General features: G+C 49.8%; 7 protein-coding genes across 7 annotated transcripts; 4 read left to right on the plus strand and 3 right to left on the minus strand.

Annotated features, from left to right (window-relative positions):
* Window positions 1-1,132: 1,132 nt before the first annotated feature.
* gatA (4-aminobutyrate transaminase gatA) lies at window positions 1,133-2,792 on the plus strand (the record flags this gene model as incomplete). The annotated part of the gene is made up of 4 exons (XM_016744268.1): window positions 1,133-1,383; window positions 1,434-1,469; window positions 1,521-2,683; window positions 2,746-2,792. The coding sequence occupies 4 exons, from the start codon at window positions 1,133-1,135 to the stop codon at window positions 2,790-2,792; spliced, it is 1,497 nt and encodes a 498-aa protein (XP_016599981.1).
* A 533-nt stretch (window positions 2,793-3,325) lies between these two features.
* Window positions 3,326-3,898, minus strand: spt4 (transcription elongation factor SPT4; the record flags this gene model as incomplete). The annotated part of the gene is made up of 4 exons (XM_016744269.1): window positions 3,326-3,359; window positions 3,433-3,485; window positions 3,565-3,762; window positions 3,821-3,898. 4 exons carry the CDS (start codon window positions 3,896-3,898, stop codon window positions 3,326-3,328), a joined length of 363 nt encoding a protein of 120 aa, XP_016599982.1.
* A 348-nt stretch (window positions 3,899-4,246) lies between these two features.
* On the plus strand, window positions 4,247-7,928 carry ppt1 (protein serine/threonine phosphatase PPT1; the record flags this gene model as incomplete). The annotated part of the gene is made up of 8 exons (XM_016744270.1): window positions 4,247-4,396; window positions 4,496-4,576; window positions 4,669-5,104; window positions 5,157-5,887; window positions 6,397-6,527; window positions 6,593-6,705; window positions 6,776-7,635; window positions 7,698-7,928. The coding sequence occupies 8 exons, from the start codon at window positions 4,247-4,249 to the stop codon at window positions 7,926-7,928; spliced, it is 2,733 nt and encodes a 910-aa protein (XP_016599983.1).
* Window positions 7,929-8,416: 488 nt separating this feature from the next.
* Window positions 8,417-9,112, plus strand: PEX2_070000 (Zinc finger, C2H2; the record flags this gene model as incomplete). Its single annotated transcript, XM_016744271.1, has 1 exon — window positions 8,417-9,112. One exon carries the CDS (start codon window positions 8,417-8,419, stop codon window positions 9,110-9,112), a length of 696 nt encoding a protein of 231 aa, XP_016599984.1.
* A 332-nt stretch (window positions 9,113-9,444) lies between these two features.
* Window positions 9,445-11,651, minus strand: PEX2_070010 (uncharacterized protein; the record flags this gene model as incomplete). Its single annotated transcript, XM_016744272.1, has 2 exons — window positions 9,445-11,552; window positions 11,606-11,651. 2 exons carry the CDS (start codon window positions 11,649-11,651, stop codon window positions 9,445-9,447), a joined length of 2,154 nt encoding a protein of 717 aa, XP_016599985.1.
* A 709-nt stretch (window positions 11,652-12,360) lies between these two features.
* PEX2_070020 (uncharacterized protein) lies at window positions 12,361-13,358 on the minus strand (the record flags this gene model as incomplete). The annotated part of the gene is made up of 3 exons (XM_016744273.1): window positions 12,361-13,105; window positions 13,156-13,295; window positions 13,344-13,358. 3 exons carry the CDS (start codon window positions 13,356-13,358, stop codon window positions 12,361-12,363), a joined length of 900 nt encoding a protein of 299 aa, XP_016599986.1.
* A 1,694-nt stretch (window positions 13,359-15,052) lies between these two features.
* On the plus strand, window positions 15,053-21,056 carry cpcC (putative protein kinase (Gcn2); the record flags this gene model as incomplete). The annotated part of the gene is made up of 9 exons (XM_016744274.1): window positions 15,053-15,345; window positions 15,421-15,445; window positions 15,947-16,150; window positions 16,210-18,273; window positions 18,326-18,655; window positions 18,708-19,710; window positions 19,766-20,190; window positions 20,249-20,687; window positions 20,758-21,056. The coding sequence occupies 9 exons, from the start codon at window positions 15,053-15,055 to the stop codon at window positions 21,054-21,056; spliced, it is 5,082 nt and encodes a 1,693-aa protein (XP_016599987.1).
* Between the last annotated feature and the right edge of the window lie 300 nt (window positions 21,057-21,356).

The raw sequence follows: 21,356 nt of genomic DNA on the forward strand, positions 1-21,356 counted from the left end.
TTATGTTGAATTAAAAATTGGCATTGCAATTAAAAAAAGAATCAAGATAGAATGAAAGCCAAAAAATATTGAACCTCATTATTGAGGAGGCAAAAGATCTGGACTCGCGGGGAATCGAACCCCGGACCACTCCCATGCTAAGGGAGTATTATACCACTAAACCACAAGCCCAGTTGATTGGTTGTTTAACAGAAATAGTGCACTAATTGTAATAAAGATATTTGGTGGTGCGTCACAAGGTCAGGTCACTTGCCAAATTCAATTCAAACTAACGTAAACAAGATATTTATTTTAGCTTTTTATTGGTTCATCTGATATTCTATTCTCGGTGTTTTCCTGCTAAAACATGCAGATGTACTGTTATATCGTATATTTATTGACATCGTCCAGCGATATATATCAAGATTTTACAGGAAATCCCAGTTGCAGAACAAGGTCTGTATGACCAATTGAACTAATACAGTATCAAATAAGAATGAATGCACCTCACATGTACTATAAATTGCGGTGAAAGCCCCCCCTCTTGACCTCCGCACTTTTGACCCTAATATAGCAGTACACTACTCCGTAGTACGTGCACTAGATAAGGGACTATGCCAAGACTCCCAAGGTTAGATTAGCTTATCGCAGCCGGATCTACAACAGGGGCATGACAACCTCGACTCTTTTTTTGCTCTTTGTGCGTGACTCGACCCTAATTGAGATAAATAAAATAAGCCCCCGTGGGCATCCGAATGGAAACTCTTACCATATAGATTTGACCAAGAATCCACCAGCGTAGACTTTCTCAATTCGTCCAGATACTCCATCCGGATCCTCGGCGTTTCGCTGTCCTGAACAGCCCCCGATTGGTCAATATCACCGACAAAAAAAGTAATATACGCGGGGAGAAGCTATTGAGCTCCAGGATAAGGCCGATAACATACTCCAACTGCACCTGGTATAAAGCCACCCTGCGCCTGTTGGTGTTCCATTCTATTTCGTCTGTCCTACATCTGTTGCTCTCTTTCACCTGACCTATATAGATTGATCAGGGTCCCCTTTTCCTACACCGAATAGCTCATTAGACCCGCTATTCTCTCCCCGCACCATTTATCTTGCCCCCTCCACCCCCCTTCACATCAAAATCAGAATGTCCTCAGTCTTCCGTGCCAGCACACGGCTGCGCTCTGCAGCTCGCCTCCCGGCAGCTCGCGCTCTCTCTACCACTGCCGGTCTGCGTGCAGCGGAGAAGCCTTACTTCCCCAATGAGCCTACCGCACCCTCCGTTTCGGGGCCAATTCCCGGACCTAAGAACCAGGCCGCTGCTACCGAGCTCGATGAGGTCTTTGATGTTCGCAGCTTGAACATGCTGACTGACTACAACCAGTCTGTTGGAAACTAGTATGACAGATCCCAACCCACCATCAAGACCCAACTAACCCCGCCTCTAGCATCGCTGATCTCGATGGAAACAAGTTCCTTGATGTGTAAGTCACCAGCTACAAGTCAATTGGAAATAGAGAAGCTGACCCCAGTAGCTATGCTCAGATTGCTTCCATTCCTGTTGGATACAACAACCCTCACCTCCAGAAGGTTGCCGCCTCCCCCGAGATGGCCTGCGCCCTGATTAACCGCCCGGCCCTGGGCAACTTCCCCTCCTCGGACTGGGCTCACATTCTCAAGACTGGTGCCCTCCGCGCTGCCCCCAAGGGTCTGGACCAGGTTTTCACCGCCATGGCTGGCTCTGACGCCAACGAGACTGCCTACAAGGCGGCCTTCATGTACTACCGCCAGCTGCAGCGTGGTGGTCCCGAGGTCGAGTTCACCGAGGAGGAGCTGCTCTCTACCATGAACAACCAGAGTCCCGGCTCGCCCCAGCTGTCTATCCTCTCCTTCAAGTCTGCCTTCCACGGCCGTCTCTTCGGCTCCCTGTCCACCACCCGCAGCAAGGCCATCCACAAGCTGGATATCCCCGCCTTTGACTGGCCCCAGGCCACTTTCCCCCAGCTGAAGTACCCGCTGGAGGACCACGTCCAGGAGAACGCCGCTGAGGAGCAGCGCTGCCTGGCTGAGGTTGAGCGTCTCATCAAGGAGTTCCACAACCCCGTTGCTGCCGTGATGGTTGAGCCCATCCAGTCCGAGGGTGGTGACAACCACGCCTCCCCTGCCTTCTTCCAGGGTCTCCGTGACATCACCAAGCGCACCAAGGTCCTCTTCATCGTCGACGAGGTGCAGACCGGTGTTGGTGCCACCGGTAAGTTCTGGGCTCACGACCACTGGAACCTGTCCTCCCCCCCCGACATGGTCACCTTCTCCAAGAAGGCCCAGACTGCCGGTTACTACTTCGGCAACCCCGCTCTCCGCCCCAACAAGCCCTACCGCCAGTTCAACACCTGGATGGGAGACCCAGCTCGTGCCCTGGTCTACCGCGGAATCATTGAGGAGGTCGAGCGCCTCGGCCTCGTCGAGAACACCCGCATCACCGGTGACTACCTCTATGGTGGTCTCGCCCGTCTCGCCGAGAAGTACCCCCAGCACTTCCAGAACCTCCGTGGTAAGAACCAGGGTACCTTCATCGCCTGGGACACCCCCAAGCGTGACCAGTTCGTCGCCAAGGCCAAGTCCTTCGGTGTCAACATCGGTGGCTGTGGCCCCTCTGCTATCCGTCTGCGCCCTATGCTGGTCTTCCAGAAGCACCACGGTATGTTAAACTTTTCTTTTCTTGTGCCTAAAAGTCATTTGCTAATGTATCCTCTCCTACAGCCGATATTCTCCTCGAGAAGATCGAGCAGATCGTCCAGGCCCTCTAAGAAAATTCCAGCAATGACCTCTAGAACTACCCGGGCGTTTTCAAATTGGCTTATTAGCGTTTCTTCTCTTTTCTCGTTTTTTCCCTTTTCTTTTTTCTTCTGGAGGGCTCACTTTGCTCCTTGTTCTACTACGACCTTATGTCAATACAAAAATGCCATATATTTTTGAACATTCTCCTTGTCCACAATCGACTTATGACTCGAACCGAATCATTGGGGCCAGAGTAGGGACGTTTACTCTGCAAGCCATTCCCTTATCTTTTATACCCCTAGCTGAAGGAACTGGAACTATAAACTCCTGAGAAGTAATCCAAATCTGCTCTGTGTGCCCTTGTAGTCCAATAAATGATATGAAGAAAAGTAGGTAATGCTTCCCATCCGAAACTCCGAACGACCAGCAAAATTGTTGAAACCACCCTCGAATTCCATGTCTTGATTGAATCAATGGTGTGTGCGCCGTAGGGGTATCCAGAACCAAGATTGTATGGGCAAGGGTGGGTTCGTGTAGCGTTAAAGACTCAAGAGTAGCTGCTTCATGCATCTTCCTCACCAGTGCTTCCGTCTCGCCTAGAATAAGCAATCGTTAGTATGATAAGGGACATATATCAGAAACGGTGGAATGAGTTCAAGGAACACGTACGGGACATATTTAATGCCGGAGTCCTCTAGACTGTTGATAATGTATTCCGGAAGCTGTCAATGTGAAAAACACAATTAGCCATTCCGTGCTTGAGAAAAGTCTCACATCTCCAGTAATCAGGTATGCACTTACTGTCCCAGTGACCTTGGTCGCATATGTGCCCGGCACGTAGTTATCCAACCGCTGCCAACGAGCGACCCAGCTCGCAGCCGGATCCCGAACAGCAATCAGGCCCTCGAAGACCTGTGATGTGCATTCTTGAATAGCATCATTGTTCCCACGGAGTTGGAGGGTGCTCTCGCAATTTGGACAGCCTTCACGCATGAATTTCTGGAGCAATCGGGTTTGTTAGAGTCGGCCGCGGAACGGAGATCGGAGTAGCTCTTACATTGTGAATTTGGACGACAGAGCAAACCATGCAGGCGCGCAGCATGCGCTGCTGGTTTGGAGGGGCGTAGAAAGACATGTGGAGGAGATATGAGGATGTGAAGAGAGAAAGAAAGCTATGAATGGGAGTTAGCCGTCAAGTCTGGATAGATGCCAAGACCCGTTGCGATCGGGGAAAAAGAACATGGGAGAAGCAGGGACAAGGCTCTCTTCTCTCTCTCTCTCTTTTCTCTTTTTTCTTTTGACCACGCTCTCGTTTTTTTCTCTTCTTTTCCCTTAATCTATAAAGGATTTAGAGGAGTTTTATTTTTTTTCTGGCATCTGTGTCTTTGTGTTCCGGCTCGTATAATTGTCACCTTTTCCTCCGCGCCCTTGTTTCGCACCGATAATCGCTGTCTCGTGCCCCTCGCGTTTTCCCTCCGCCCAAATGGCTACCGATCAAGAAGTGGCCACTGCGCTCAAGGTGCAGGGCAACAAGGCCTTTGCTCAGCATGACTGGCCTGTCGCAGTCGACTTTTATAACCAGGCTATTGCCAAATTTGATAAAGACCCATCTTTCTTCAGCAACCGGGCCCAGGTGTGTTTCCGACGATCATAGTGGCACATTCCCAAAGAGTCGCGTGCACTTTTGTAAGGATCGGCATGGCTAACGATTTTCTTTTGTTTGGTGTCACAGGCTCAAATTAAGCTCGAGGCCTTTGGCTTTGCTATCGCCGACGCCACCAAGGCAATCGAATTGGATCCTAACTATGTGAAGGTTAGTCGGTATCCCCAGCCGGCAAGAGAGACAACTTGTGCCTGCAGATGGAGGCGTAGTGGGGATATATGCTAAATCCATATCCATCACAGGCCTACTGGAGACGTGCCCTCGCCAATACCGCCATTCTAAGCTACAAGGAGGCCTTGAAGGACTTCAAGGCCGTGGTTAGACGCGAACCGAACAACCAGAATGCCAAGTTGAAGGCTGCCGAGTGTGAGAAGCTCGTGCGCCGCAGAGAGTTCGAGCGGGCCATTGAGATCGCAGACCCGCCTTCTGCTTTTGCGGATTTGGACATCGGTGCTATCAATGTCGAGGAGGATTACGATGGTGTGCGCCTTGGCGAGGAAATGTCGCAGGAATTTATCGATGATATGATTGAGCGCTTTAAGGATGGAAAGAAAATCCATCGCAAATATGTCTTCCAGATTATCAAGGCTGTCAAGGATCTGGTATACAACGAGCCTACTATGGTGGAAATTGGTGTGGAGTCGGGCAAGAAGCTGACAGTCTGCGGTGATACGCACGGTATGTATTGTCTGTCCATGGTCGGTGAGTGGAGCAGTTGCTGATTGAATAGGCCAATACTTCGATTTGCTCGAGATCTTCCGACTAAACGGTGCCCCCTCCGATACTCACGCCTACCTCTTCAACGGTGACTTTGTTGACCGTGGCTCCTGGTCCTGCGAAATCGCACTGCTGCTATACGCATACAAGTGGTTGCGTCCTAACGGTCTTTTCCTTAACCGTGGAAACCACGAGACGGACGATATGAATAAGGTATACGGCTTCGAAGGCGAGTGCAAGGCTAAATATAACGAGCGGGTCTTCAAGGTGTTCTCCGAGTCTTTCTCGGCTCTGCCACTGGCCACCTTGATTGGCGACAAGTACCTTGTCCTGCACGGTGGTCTCTTCTCCGATGACAAGATCAAGTTGGATGATATCCGCAAGCTCAACCGCCACAACCAACGGCAGCCCGGCCAAGCCGGCCTGATGATGGAGATGCTCTGGACAGACCCGCAGACCGAGGTTGGTCGCGGCCCCAGCAAGCGTGGTGTCGGTCTCCAATTTGGCCCTGATGTGACCAAGCGCTTCTGCGAAAACAACGGCCTGGAGGCTATCATTCGCTCCCACGAGGTGCGGATGGGCGGTTACGAGGTTGAACACGATGGTCGTTGCATCACCGTCTTTTCCGCTCCTAAGTACTGCGATGCGACTGAAAATAAGGGTGCCTACATCAACATCGGACCCGAACTCAAGCTTGCATATGAAGTCTTCGAGGCAGTGCCACACCCTGATATCAAGCCGATGGTGAGGACCTTCCAACATCTACATAATCACGTTCCCTCAGCTAATTGTCCCAGGCATACGCAAATAACTCTATTCTTTCGGGAATGTGATGGCATATTTGATTTTCAAGCGCGGCGTTGCCTAAGAGATCTACCTAGAATTGATGTTCCAAATGTATCTATGTGCATGAATGATCCATGTATTCCGAGTAGCTCTGACGTCGCCAACTGTATACTTCACACCGCTTTTGCCCCGCGCTGTCCCCTCGATTCTGCCACTTTGACTTCTTTTTGCCCTCGGTCTAGACACATCTTGCATAGCAGTCATGGAATTCGATCCTAAGACCCGTAAGTATTCTTGCCCTATCATATAATATGGCGGACTAACCCGAGCAGCCCAATATCTCACCTCCGATCAGTCGAGCTTCGCCTCGATCTCGGCTAACGAGCGGTGGCCTGTCATCATCGTGAGCTTGCGGCAGACAATCGATAGTCAGGGGACCCATTGCTGAATATGTGTGACGACTCTAGACTGGCGCTATCGATGACCTTCACCGCACTGTTGTAGGTGTCAATGACAACGAGAAGGCAAATGAAGGCAAGAGCATTATTGCCAACTTGGCCAAGTTGAAGTATGAGCTTCAGCATAACCGACAACTGACGTGAGTTCTTGCATCCTCTATACCGGGCTTACAAGAGCTCAACCTAACATATAAATTGCGGCTAGTCCCCTGGATGACGACGGACACCCCGATATTGCCTCGTATAACAAGGAACTCGAGGAGCGCGGAAACCCTCACTGGCACGATGTGGCGTGGCTGTATTCAGAGTGCTACCTCTGTAAGCCCCAAGCCCAAGTCCACAGGAAGCAAGATAAATTACGGCAATACTGACTCGACAACCATAATAGATCGCCGCATGGAAGCCCTCTTTGCGCTGTCCAAGCATTGGAAGGGCTATGACGTTTTCGCCCGCCAGAAGATGGATACATTTAAGTCGTCCCGTCCCGCCGTACTAGAACTCGCTGCGAGATACCGTGAATTAGCGATAGAGGCAGAGTCAGGAAAAGCAAGAGAAAACAAGTCGGCAGAGGAGATCGAGCAGGCAGAGAAACTTCTCTTCTCGGAGATGTGCGAGATCTGCTTATGGGGTAATGCCACCGATCTGTCCCTTCTGACATCTCTTACGTATGAGGATATCCAGAAACTACAGGGCTCTGAGGCGCGCAAAGCATCGCAGAAGAATATCATTGTCAACGACCTCGATGCTGCTTTCGAAGCAATGCAAAAGGCGCGGGGAGAAAAGAAGGATGGCGAGCGTCGCGTCGACATCGTCCTAGACAACTCCGGATTTGAGTTATTCGTTGACCTAATCCTCGCTGGATACTTGCTGTCCGCCGGGCTGGCGACCAGCGTCGTGCTCCACCCCAAGCGCATGCCGTGGTTCGTGTCAGATGTCACACCGAAGGATTTCTCCGATCTGCTCAACAGTATGGTCGACCCCCAGGCCTTTTACACAGCAGCCGATGACTCGGGCAAGACATTCCCTCCTCTTTCCGAGAATGAAGTCTCCAACGTGCAATTCCTCTTGGAGCAGTGGAGCCAGTTCCACCAGGATGGCAAGCTGATCCTGCGCCCTCACGCTTTCTGGACCACCCCGGGCGGTTACTGGCGCATGCCATCTGTGGCACCGGAGTTGTTCGAAGATTTGAAGGAGAGCGAGCTTGTTCTGTTTAAGGGCGACTTAAACTATCGGAAGTTGGTCAATGATGTAAGTCCGGCGTTCCTTGCTTTTCTTTATTGTGCTCTAGGGTTCTGACTAACAATATCTAGGCCCAATGGGATCCCACCACTCCTTTCACAGAAGCCATTGGCCCGCTTGGCCCCAAGTCCGGGATCCGTGTTCTAGCCTTCCGTACCTGCAAGGCTGATCCTGTTGTTGGTCTCCCGGCTGGCGAGGACGAGAAGCTCCGTGCACTGCCTGGAGGCGGCGGCTCTGAGTCTCGCAAGTGGGCCTGGGGCGGGAAATGGGCTGTCGTGTCGCTTTCTGACGGCAAGGCCTGAGTGCGCAATAGGCACGACTGAAGGTGTTCTATGGTAGACTTTAGATTCTGTTGCACACTGGGTGAATATGCCGATATGGAACATTTGTAGATAAACTAGAGTAGTAAAAGATCACAGCTGGAAGTAGATGAGCTAATACGTAATCTATATTGTGAATCAAGGTGTGATATGATATGATGAACCCTATAGGCCGTTAATGCCTGCTTCTAAAGCGATAAGTCTAATTTACCTAAATTAGCGTGAGAGCTTATTTAATGTTAAACTATAGATTGTACTATGTGTGGAAGGTGTCAGAAGTCATATGACTTCCCTGTTTCCTCCTACTACTTTAGTCTAGTTAGCATCTATATATAGGTAGTTCCCTCCTCCGCGCATCTACAGATTTTCCAGTATCTCCTATTTACATAGCAGATCTACATCCTCTGTCACGAACCCACGATGCTCAGTCCATTGCTCCTCCACCTCGATCCCCTGACAACATCTACCCGATGCCTCTTGATTTGGTATCTCCGTTGGAGGCCACGGATGCCGAGTCCGTTGTTGCTACGCCTCAATTCCCTATCAACATCTACCTGACGCCTCTCCATCTGGCATCGGCCAGCGAGCCCGGACTCAGGATGCTTTCATCCGCAATTGAATCCTCGCCGCTGATGTCGGACATATCATCTTGTGACCTATTCAAAATCTCGCTTTCGCTTTTATGTCTCTCGAATAAAGAAAGCATTGACTCTGCTCTCCCGTTATCTTCGTTGATTCTAGCTGAATACATGGATTTAGACAGCGACACAGAGACAGAGGGTTCCAAAGACGAAAATCACGAGGTACACCAATACCCACGAGTGACAAACGCCGTCACTGGTGGCCCCGTACAAAAGATTCTCCAATTCAGTGGAGAAGAGTTCAACAAATGCTTCGTCGATGACATGCATATGACTCAAGTACTCAATCTCGAGAGCTTTGGCATTACACACTCCAGCCGTGTCAATCCCGATATCCAATGTCCAGTAGACACGTGCGACAAATGGTTCACCACGCCAACTTCAGTGCGTATACATCTACGGAATGTACATTCTTTGAGCCAAAAAGAGGCCAACACACTTCTACCTCCGAAGTCTGGGGGTTCAGCGGATCCTCAGACTCAGACTATGTACACATTTTACACTAAACCACGATGTCGGATCTAATTAAAAACGTTGAGATACGGTGCGATAACCATGTACCAAGCTTTCTCGAACAACGAGAGAAGCGAAGAGGCTTGCTATAAGAGACACCACTGCTCCAGCGATTGGCCTGGAAAGGTTGGGAGCAGTGGATACGGCCCTGAACAATTGACTAGAGAAGAGTCACTGATTGAGTAATAATTTGACAATTGTTCTTCGCTGAAAATGTAGATAGCAAGAATGAAAATGAGTAACGCTTATGAACCCGAACACCATCCTGTTATGCTTCAAAAGTCACTCCTTATTTCCAAATCAGAAAGCGAATCCAAACAAGCCAGCTAACGTGACTGAAGACTTCAAGCATTCTCCTTTCCAAGTGCTTTGATTTTGCGACTGTCCTTCTGTCTGAGCCGTGACTTGGCAGCGGCAATTCGTTCAGGAGAGAGAGCTTCACGCTGGAGATCGGCCAACCCGTACCGCTTGGCCACGCGTTCGCCTGCTGAAACGGTGTACCCTGAATACCGGCTACGGGATGGAAGGCCTGAAATCGAATCGAGGGTAGATTTGATGTGGGTTCGTTCACGTTGTGTTTGTCGGTTGCTCAGCCGAGTGTCATCGTCAGTAGGGAGGTTCAGATTCCGATAGGACCGCTGGCCTTCACCGAGTCGGCGTCTTGAGAATGTGCGATTCAGCGACTTTAGGGCTGAGATGTCGGGAGGCGAGGACGGGGGAATTTCATCCAACACAGCATTATTAGATTCGTGCCGCGGCTTCAGTAGAATTTCGTTTAGGTAATGTGTGACCTCGTCGTCGTCTGCGGCCATATTTCGGGCACTCGGCCTCGTGCGAAGTGTACCCAACGTGGCACTACGCAAAGCAGGTCGCGAATCGCGTACTTTGGAGCGCGGACTCGGGCTTGGGGGAAGCTCGATATCTTCGGTAGGTTCTTCTTCAGGTTTCTCAAGATCCTGACCGGTAAAATCCTGGCCGGCAAAGTCAAATACCTCCACGCCCGTGTGGTCTTTGCGAGGACTTAGGAATTGCCGCTCTGTGGAAGGTAGCGCCGGGAAGCGTTCAGTAGAACCAAGTCGCAGCTTCAGAAGGTCGATCTGTTTCTGCATGTGGCGGCGCTCTGCATCGGAAGTATTTCTCAAGTTCTCCTCCGAGGTACGGTGCTCTTGGGAGACTGTTTTGAGCTTTTCTCTGTATTCTTGGATCCGCTGCTCTAGTCTGGCCTCTCGCTGCTTCAGCCTTGTCTCCTTGTCCTTTCGCCGGCCTTCATATCGAGACATTTCCTGTTTCACTCGGGCCAGCGTTTGTTTCAGAGTATTGTTCTCTTTCTCGAGTGCTTGGGCTTTCTTTTCTGAGCTCTGCGCAAGGTCTTGAAGTGTGCTCAGTTCGGACTGCTGTGCTTTCATCTCCTCAATCTTGGCATTGGCCTGTTCCAATTCTTGTTGTGTTTTGCGAAGCTCGTCCGTTGGGGCGTTTGGAGGCAGTTCTTCCTTTTTCTTCTGTGAGATATTTGCCGCATCGCTTACGACATCATGCCGTTCTAAGGTGTTGCGCAGCGAGGAAACTTGCTGCTTGTATTGTAATGCAAGAGCGGTTTGTTTTGTCAAACCTTGAAGCAACTGCTCCTTATCGCCTGTGGATCCCTTCTCGACCATCGAAGAAGCAAGCCGTGACACCTGCCTTTCCATCTCGGCGACCTTTTCTTCTTCTTCCTTCAGCTTGTCGGCCAGCCGCATAGCTTCAGTGTCCTTCTTCCGAGCGTAGGATTTGGCAATCGACCGGTAATGGATCAATTTCTTGATCTCTCGGTTGGTCCTCACACGGTAATTGTCGAATTCGGTCTTCCAGTACTTGCCTGACTCTGAGTGAGGGTCCTCCAGATTAACAGTGATATCTTCATTTTCGAGGGTATCCTTTGACCCAGGGATTATGACCGATTTCGCTTCTCCTGTGCTCTCATCAGACTTGGCCGGTTCGGAGTTCTTGGATGCGTTATCGCGTGCATTCATGAGTGTCTGGGTGAGTTTGCTCCTCGGCTTGCCACTTCCATCGGACGATCCGGACATCCACTGAGTACTGAGGGTTCCGGACGGATTTGGCGGAGTCTTGGCTGGCTTACTAGCCGAGCCAGGGCGTTTCCCCTCATTGTCGATAACACTTTCGCCAAAGGATACCGTCTTACGACGCAATGCAGTTCCAGGTGTAACAAGTATGCTTTTCGTGGGGGATCCCGTAGGATTGTAAGTCGCGTCGGCTGGTTTCGCGTCGGTCTTGATCTCTGTTGACGCTAGTTTGATCGTGTCACTCTTGCTTCGTTGGTGACCGGATTCTTTCTGGGACGCGTTGTTTTCATCTTCCTCTGCTCCCGGAGTGCCAAACAAAGCGCTCTTGAAAGCACGAATCGCAAAGACATGGCCTGGGGTCTCAGGGGGTTCTAGCAACTTGGAGTCATCTGTAGCATCAGGTTAGACAGGGGAGCTTTAAAGGTCAAAATAATCACCACACCTGTAGCCTGTGCAATTTGCTCGTTCCCCTTGATCCAGTCCAGCATTTTGACTGCCAGGGTTGGAAGAAACGAAATCCGTGCAGCCAAGTTGAAGTCCAGTGTTTATGGTCCGCGCGGTCGGAAAAAGCAGAAGCGCCGATCACTTTATCGATAAGCTCGTGTCCGGTGACAGACCAGAATCCGACCCACGTTCTTCGTGGCCGACTGTAGACTCTCTGATGGAAGCGGTGCAGGGAGGTTTCTCGGTGCTACACGAAGGTGGCCAGTCCCTCGGACTACACAGAATTGATGATCTTTCCGATAGATAGAAAAAAACAATGGGAAAGTGATGGATTCCTCAACTAAGAATAAAATACAAATACATAGGACGGGTAATATTCCCTGTCCGGCAGATGCAGTTGACAGACCGGAATGACCCACGCCCAAGCCGTGGCCGATTCCTCCTGTAGACTCTCTGGTGAACGCGGTGCAGGGAGATTTCTCGATACTACACGAGGATGGCAAATCCTTCGGACTATACAGAATTGATGATCTGTCCGATGGATCAAAGAAAAGAAACGAATGGGAAGGTGATCTTGGATTCCTCAAGACTAAGAATAAAATACAAATACAATCGACGGGAAGGTATTCCTGGTCTGGCAGAGGTAGTCACCGCCTTAGGGCGGTAACCTACGCCCTGCATCACTATCCTCCTGACAATTCCTCGCTGAGTCCTCTTATCGTTTTCTCTCTCCCTCAGAGATCCCCCATGGAGTCATCGTCGCCCCCGACAATACATATCATTAGCCTGTGGTACCTGCCGCGGCGGTGGTTGTATCCGCTTAAGGTAATCTTTCGCCGTCAAGATATACTCTGTGAAACGTTTCCTTATTCTTGACATTCTGGAATCGGCAAGACGGACAAACGCATGCGTCACTGTTGTGATTGCCTCTTGGCCACCTGGGAGCCGTAATCGTAGGCCGAGTGCCGCCTGCTGGGCAAGGGTTCCTGGCGCACTGCTAACCGCTCGACCGGACTCGACGATATTAGCTGTCGCATGGAATGATGCTATGATATATCCGACCCGTAAACCACCGACCTCATCCGTGACACCCTTATCCCAGCATGTCTTTAGCGACTTCTTCTCCGGAAACAAAATCAATAGCCAACCAGTGATGAGTATTTGTGCTCCGATGGAACCTGGGAAGGCTTCGCGAATTAAGGTGACTTTCTGGGGTTCGAGAAAAGACCGGGGGTTGATACGCTCGATATTGACAGGACGCATTAACAAACCCAAGGGTGAAACGGGTGGTAGAGTTTGTGCCGGCAGGACATGTATTTCCCTGCCAGCGGCGTGTGTGTTGTTGATATTCTGGGCGCCGCGGGCATTGACTAGCCACACTGGTTTCCTCACCGGACCACCCTCAACTACTGAAACACAATCGCAATGCTTCAGAGCAGGGTGCAGCGACCGAACCATTGTCTCTTCCTCGAGAGTTGGATGCTGGTCATGAAGGCAACTTTAGCCCGAAGGCCCGGTTCATCAATGTTCGGTTTGCGTTCAACCGACCGGATTGTGGCTAAGCGGACAGGGTTATTGCTGGACTGGGGGCCAGCAGACGAGCCATCCCGGAGGACTCGACCCGGAGTGGGCTCAGGGGCGGGTAGAAGTGGTGGGGTCTGGGCGGAAGCACTCTGGTAGCGGATTACCTAGGTAGTAAAGCAGATCAATTATTGTAGAGAAAACAAGTGACGTACCATGGTGTCGGGCATGAGATCGGTCCGAAGGAGTGGAGTAGAAGAAACTTAAGGGTATGGGGGTGGGGCGGAATCCTGTGGATGGCGGACAACAATCTGATAGCCAAAGAACAATTACCTGGCTGACACTAAGAATCCCCCTGTGTCGGTACTCAAAAGTCGCCTGGAGTTGAAGCAGATCTTTAGACCAGAAGACAGCTCGGTTCATTGATGAACTCAGTGCTCAGTTCACCGGGTATTACGTGACTCTTGGTGAACTAAGCTCCAAAATTTTAATACCCATCAAAACATTACCCTTACCTCTTCCTTTACTAGTTTATCCCTAGTTTATATATTGACACCGCCTTATTTCTGCCTGGTTTTTTAATAACAGAAATCTCGTATACAGCAATGTATGGTATAAATAACAGATATATATGACTCTCTCAGAGCTACTGTCTTATATACATAATCTCTCTTAACTGAGGTTTCGATATCCTCGATAAAGTCTATAGGTCGTGTCCGTCTTAGAGCCCGCAGAAGGGTTTAACTCTAAAGGAGGACGGTATATCGTTGTCACTTTCGTCTCTTAACGGTTCGAAAGTAATCGGGAGGAAAATTAATTTAAGCTCGGGCTATACTGAATCAGCTCCCAAACAATTTAGGGGAGGTACGTCTGTGATAACTGCTCCTTCTAATTCCTATCTGATAGTGGCTAAATGGTCAGCGTCAGTAAGGAAGGCACTGTCTAGTCGTAATCTGTGCGGGGTAGCAAGATACCACACTGCTCTAGAGTCTAAGGGCTGTTTTAAAGGGCTCGTCGAACGAATCAAACGCTCTCTAGCTATCTGCTTTTTACCGCTGTTAAAGGGAAGAAATTAAGAATTTTAAAGGGACGCCTCTGCCAGCGTTAGAAGCCCCCCTCTAGAACTACCAGATTCTGATCGACCGGAAATCTGGCCCACACTCCCCGTGGCCGACTCCTCCTGTAGACTTACTGGGTTATAGACGCAGGGGGGTTTCTCAATGCTACAGGAGAGTGGCAAATCCTTCGGATTTCATAGAACAGGCGATCTATCCGATGGACAGGTTGATCAATGGGAGGTGGTACTATTCCTAAAACTAGAAAAGGAACTACAAATACACTGGACAGGAAGGTATTCTCCGTCCGGCAGAGGCAGTGACCGCCTTAGGGCGGTAACCTGCGCCCTGCCTCACTATCCTCCTGACAATTCCTCGCTGAGTCATCTCATCGTTTTCTCTCTCATCCGGCCTTGTCTTTTATTTACAATCTTGGCACTTTCTTTGCGACTTTTTAATTTTGGGATTTGGAAGGCTTTCTTTTTCTTTTTCTTTTCATTTGAGATGGAATGTATTGGACTTGGTTACTATAATGGCCTTGTTGATTTCTCCATAGTAGGTGTATGTGTACGGAGTACACACGTGCGTGTACAAAAGGACATACCCCGGGGTTGACATATCAATCAGCCCTGGAGTCCACAACTACCTCCTAGCCTGGCTGTCTAGATCAATTATCGGTATTCCGACTGCCCTCAGAGGATTCTTACAAATTTGCTTTCTAGTCTCGTATAAGAACCTCCTGAATTCTTGTCTTTATCGTGAAACTTCGAAGATTACTGTGGGGTCCCTTACGGCGCTCAAATCCTTGAAACCTTCAAGCCACTACAGATACTACGCAAACATCAGACATAAGCCTGGCTTGGCACAGCATGATGCCTCTTTCCCATTCGGTCGTTCTCCGTTTGGCTGCTAGCGTCTTTGCAACCACATTTGTCGGATTCGGCGTCAACGCTATCCTACGTCCAGACCATGCTCTCACTTTCTTCGAGTTTCAGCCACCTACCTCTTTAGTAGACAAGCAAATGGTTGAAAGTCTAATGGCAATCTATGGAATCCGGGACATCTTCATGGGGGCTGCCATATATGCGGCTTCGTATTTCGGCACCCGTTCAACTCTAGGCTGGATCTTGATTGCCGCTAGCAGCGTTGCATTTGCAGATGGGTATGTTTGTTGGACCCATGGCCAAGGGCAGTGGAATCACTGGGGATACGCACCAATGATTGCTGTGGCTGGTAGCTTGTTGCTCGGTGTCTTCGATCGTGTGTGACGGTCACATCTGGAACAAAGACGACACGAGCAGAAATGATCGACTATTGCGGTGACAACAATTGCCACCCTTCGCGACATATGCCAGCTCACCAGCTCACCACCTCATGATATCTGGGTCCACTATTGGGCAGGGACAATGGTGCTTTGGCTTGACGATGATGATACACTCTATCTCAAGTCAATAGACACACGGGATATCTCGTGAAGGGGTTCGAAGTAAACACAGCATGGAAGAATCATGACATTCAATCGAATTACAGTACAATATAAATAGTAAATCCTTAAACCCATAGTTAAACCAACGGGGACGTCATTTATACTAAAAATCTCCACTCTATAAATGGAAGGGCGTATGATCTGACCGCCTGTTTGTTCTAGCCTCAGAGGGGAAGGGAAAAAAAAAAAGACTGCCCAATTCTCTTTCCACCTCCCATAACCCTTTTATCTTTTATCGCCAGCCCCCATGTCGTACGACGCTCAGGGTCGCATGTAGGGCGAGCTCTCGCCACGCCCCGCGATGTCTCCCAAACAGAGGAAGAAGCCCTCCCGCCAGAAAAATCGATCCTCCGATTCCTCCGTGACGTCCCCCATATTTACAACCAATTACCGAGAAATCCACCAGACAGAGGTGGAAGCTCTGCGTTCAATCTATGGTGATGACTTTGAAGAAGTAGAAAATAGGCGGTCGGCCTGGCAGGTGGGTGCAGTCTTCGAGCTATTTTGGACCCCTCGTGGCCACTAACCCGTGCACTCTAGCAATCCTCCGATGTGACATTCAAACTCCATTTGCGATCCTCCTCGAATCCAGACGTACTCCTCATTTTACTGGTCGAACTGCCAGCTACATATCCTAAAACAGTCCCCAATCTCTCACCTGGAAACCTCGACGGCTTTCGCGATGGAGCGCGTTCCCGGATCCAAGAAATTCTATGCAATAAGCCAAAATCTTTACTCGGAAGTGAGATGATATACGAGCTGGCAGTGTCCATCCAGGATGTTCTGGAGGATGTTGCTCAGGCACAGGCACAGGACAAAGACCTACCCAGCCTTGAAGAGGAGCGCATGGAGCAAGAAGCGGCTGCTCTTCAACGCGCAGACCTAGAAAAACAAGAGGAACTTCGCAAGCAAAAGGCTGCAGCTGTTGAGGAAGAGCGCGCATTACAAGAAATGCTTCAAGATAAGATGCGACAGCGGAACAAGGCTCGCATTTTGAGACGAAAGAGTCGAACTGGCGGTGCGGATATGAGTTATGCTGATGACCTTGTGGAAAATACACCCGGCGCCATCTGCTTTGATCCTCCGTTGGCTGTCAACGACACTGATGAGCAGCCGCTGGTTTTCCGTGCCGTTCATGGCAAGACCCTGCTGCAAAGTAAACAGTGCAAAAAGACCTTTACCGTCAGGCCTGTTGTGTCTGAGAACCGATGCCACGTCCCGCTGCTTGTCTTAAAGGAATTTTGTCTCGACGAGCATAATTCCGAAGGATTGACATTCCGCGAGCAGATGCGTACTAGTGAGGATAAGTTAGAGGGCATCAAGCGATTGCGACACCCTAATCTTGTTGAATTCGTGGGGTTCAAAATCAATCGCCCAATTAGCCACCTCGATTCACCCGACAATTCTTGGACCGTCTTTGCGCTTTTGGAGTATGCAAACAAGGGTTCTCTTGCCGAGCTCCTGGATATCGTGGGGACCGTAGCTGTTGACATGCTTCGCGGCTGGATGATTCAGTTACTCGAGGCTCTGGAGTTCTACCACCGCAGCGGTTTTGTGCATGGGAACATTCACTGTGGCAGAATCTTTTTGTTCAGGACTACTTCTGGTGAAACTATCGTTAAACTCCAGTCTAATGTCGAAGAAGCTTTGCCAGATTCTCCCTGTGGAAAGTCCTCTTTCGCGGCGTCAAAGTCACCACTTTGGGTACCCCCAGAGCTGACACAGGACAGTTCTGCTCCCTCCATGAAGACCGATGTTTGGGATCTTGGAATTGTGCTGCTTCAGATGGGCTTTGGAAAGGATGTTCTCCTTAGGTATACCTCCGCTAACCAGTTGATGGTATCTATGGGGCTCTCGCCCCCCCTGCAAGATTTGCTCTGTGAATTCTTCCGCCCAGATCCTAGGAAGCGTCCGACTGCTTTCCAACTCCAGCCCTCTGAGTTCTTCCGGGTGGATGCGCCGTTAAAGATGCGAGAAAGAGCGTCGGGATCTGTGTCCTTGCAGAGACGGCCACGCCTAGACTCTTTTGGGGCCATACCGGCTTTCTCACGATACCACCAAGACTTTGACGAAGCAGGTCAGCTAGGCCGTGGTGGATTTGGACAGGTAGTCAAAGCCCGGAACAAGCTCGATGGTCGGTTGTATGCAATAAAGAAGATCTCTCAAACATCCGCCGCAGCGTTGAAAGACACGCTTTCCGAAACCATGTTGCTCTCCCGACTGAACCATTCCTATGTTGTCCGATATTACACTGCTTGGCTTGAAGAGGACTTCAATCACATTGAGGAAGAGGCTATGTCCTCTACCGAAGGTGACCCGTTTGCTAGCCAGGATCACCACGGATTCAGCACAGGAGGTCTCGATTTCATCAGCTCTAGCGGGTATCCAAAAATAGAGTTTGCCGCATCAGACAGCGATGACGAAAACGAAGGAACTTTATCCGACCCAGCTCACCCAGAGACGCCAGAGAGGAACAGGGTACATGATTCTGGCGTTGATTCCGCAAGTGCGGAGGAAGTTGAGCTCAGCCGAGCGAGATCTGGTTCTTATGCCAGGCCTATTTTAACCACACTCTACATCCAGATGGAGTACTGTGAGAAGCATGTAAGTGTTTTAATGCCGCTCTGCTCGTTGTTCTAGACTAATATTGCCCAAGACCTTGCGTGATCTGATAAAGGATGATTTGTGCGATGATAGCGAGCGTTCATGGCGTCTCTTTAGGCAAATTCTCGATGGCCTGAGCCACATTCATAGTCACGGCATCATACACCGCGACTTGAAGCCTGACAACATTTTCATTGACGTTGCAAATAACCCCCGCATCGGTGACTTTGGTCTTGCAACAAGTGGTCAATTCACCACGGCCGTGCGTTCATCTGCAGCCGCCGACTTCGAAGGGGATTTCACTCGCAGTTTGGGTACAACCTATTATGTGGCACCGGAGATGAAGTCGGTTGTTTCCGGGCACTACAACGAGAAGGTCGATGTGAGTAGTGAATATACAATTGGCACCACAAGTATATGCTTACGCATTCTAGATGTTTTCGCTCGGCGTTATTTTCTTTGAGATGTGTCATCCATTGCCAACTGGCATGGAACGAGACCAAACTCTTCGACAGATTCGAGAAAAGAACCACACTCTCCCGCCCACTTTCCAGCAATCTGATAAGTTGCTCCAAGGCCAGATCATTGAATCTCTTCTGAGCCATACCCCGAGCGAACGCCCCACAGCCTCCGACCTTTTGTCTAGTGGAAAGATACCTCTTCAGGTCGAGGAAGAGACATTCAGACGGGCTATTGTGCACCTGCTCTCGGATCCAAATTCACCTGACTACAAAAAGATTTTATCAGCCATATTTTCTCAGTCGCCTAAGAAATTCGAAGATATTGCTTGGGACATAGACTCGCATGCAGTACCAGCTGCCAACGAGCTACTTGTCCAGGGCCTGGTCAAGAAGAAGTTAACCTCGATATTTCGAAGACATGGTGCTGTCGAGTCAACAAGGCAAATGCTATTTCCCCGATCCCAGCATTACAACAACGGTGCAGTACGTGTGCTGGATGCATCAGGCAATCTTTTACAGCTGCCATATGATCTCACACTTCCAAACGCACGAGCAATTCCAAGACAAGATCGCTCACTGGAGAAGACATTTGCTTTCGGCACAGTCTATAGAGATTCACCCCATGGCAGCGAACCACGAACTCACCGCGAAGTTGACTTTGATATTGTGTCCTACAATACTCTGGATTTAGCCTTAAAAGAGGCAGAAGTGATCAAGGTTTTGGATGAAATCATTGAGGAATTTCCACCTTTGCGGTCTACGCCGATGTGCTTCCTTGTAAACCACTCCGACCTGCTCCAACTTATCATGGAATTCTGTCGCGTCACACCTACGCAAATTCCAAAGGCCAAGGAGGTTCTCAGTAAGCTGAATGTTGGAAAGTACAACATGCAAAAGATTCGAAGCGAACTCCGGGCCCCGGCAATTGGTGTTGCTTCGACCTCATTGGATGACCTTGCCCGTTTCGATTTCAGAGGTACTTAAGCTTACTTTCTCAGACCAGGGATAATATGCTAATGAATATGATACAGACTCATTGAAGGAGACACAACGCAGGCTGCAGAACATCATGGAGGGGACGGAATACGCAGAGCGGATTTCACCAATATTCGCTCGCTTGAACGTGCTCATGACCTATTTGCAAACTTTCGGCGTGAAACGAAAAATCTATATCAACCCACTCAGCAGTGTTCATGACAAATTCTACCGCGGTAGTATTCTGTTCCAGTGTATTTTTGATAGCAAACGACGCGATGTGTTTGCTGCAGGAGGCAGATATGACAGGTTGATCCAGGAATTCTCACCCAATGTCCTATCAAATCGTCCACAAGCCCATGCTGTGGGCTTCAACCTCGGCTCGGATCGACTACGGTCATCAATGATCGATTACCTGAAGGCCAAGGCTCCGTCAAAGGATTCTGAGACAAGCAACGAGTCGTACTGGGCAGCCCGTCGGGTAGGTGACCTCCCATATCAACTTCTTTGATATACTGTTTTGCTGATTTTCAACACAGTGTGATGTACTTGTTGCTAGTTTTGACCCAACCGTCCTCCGCACAACAGGAGTCAAACTCATCGAAGAGCTCTGGTCAAACAAAATAAGCGCAGAGCTTGCAGTCGATGCTTCGTCCCTTGAAGAACTTCTAGCAAAATACAAAGACTCCAATCACCGGTGCATTGTGATCGCCAAGCAAGATAGCAAGGAGCGTGGATTTAAAGTTCGGAACCTGATGCGCAAGGAAGAATTCGATATCCGCACCCCTGAACTTTTGCTATGGCTTGGATCAGAAGTGCAGGCGCGCCACTATCGGGAGGGAACTGCTGATCCCCGCCAATCCCGTCAATTGAGCCAGCAGGAGGCTCTCGCGTTCCAGGAACGGGCAAATGATGTGCGCATCCTCGTCCCCCAGCATCGAAACAAGAAGACGAACAGAAGGAATATTGTTGAGTCAGGTATGTCTATGTTTCAAGCGAATCCATCCTCAGTCCATTCCCATATACTTACTGATACGTTGTGTTCTAGCCCTACTTTCCGCTCGCGAAGTAGCTGAAAACGCTCGCAACGGCCCCGTCGCCGCCATCGACGCCCGCGACGATATCCTGGACGCTATTCGGGACACCCGTCTCTCCGACGCAGAGAGCTGGCGCAGCGTGATCCAGAACGCACCGCTAACAGAGCGGAAGTATCTTAGTCAAGTGTACGAGCTACTCACTGACTTGGCCATGGAGAATCGTACAAATGATTCCACAGAAAGCTACACGAACGCTTTCATCTACAACTACCGTACAGGCTCCTGCGTGTACTATGACCTGGGACCCTAGCGAGAAATGAATTTACGACTGATTGATCTCATGGGTGGGGGGGGGGGGGGGGGNGGGGGGGGGGGGGGGGGGGGGTTGACGAGGTGGAGTTAAGTTAAGCATAAGTCTCAGGTCAATGGGGCTCATGGTGTTTACATTTGTTTTATGGGTGGATGTATCTCATTTTGTTTGACACTCAATGCTGTCTTTTAGCGAGTGCTCGGGATGATACCATACATGTAGTGATGAATGACGCCCAGAAATAATATTTACGGATATCTTGTATGGAGATGCAGGGACAGAAATAAACATTTTGACAGA

This window comes from Penicillium expansum (assembly GCF_000769745.1).
Source record: "Penicillium expansum strain MD-8 chromosome Unknown contig225, whole genome shotgun sequence".
Lineage (NCBI taxonomy): Eukaryota > Fungi > Ascomycota > Eurotiomycetes > Eurotiales > Aspergillaceae > Penicillium > Penicillium expansum.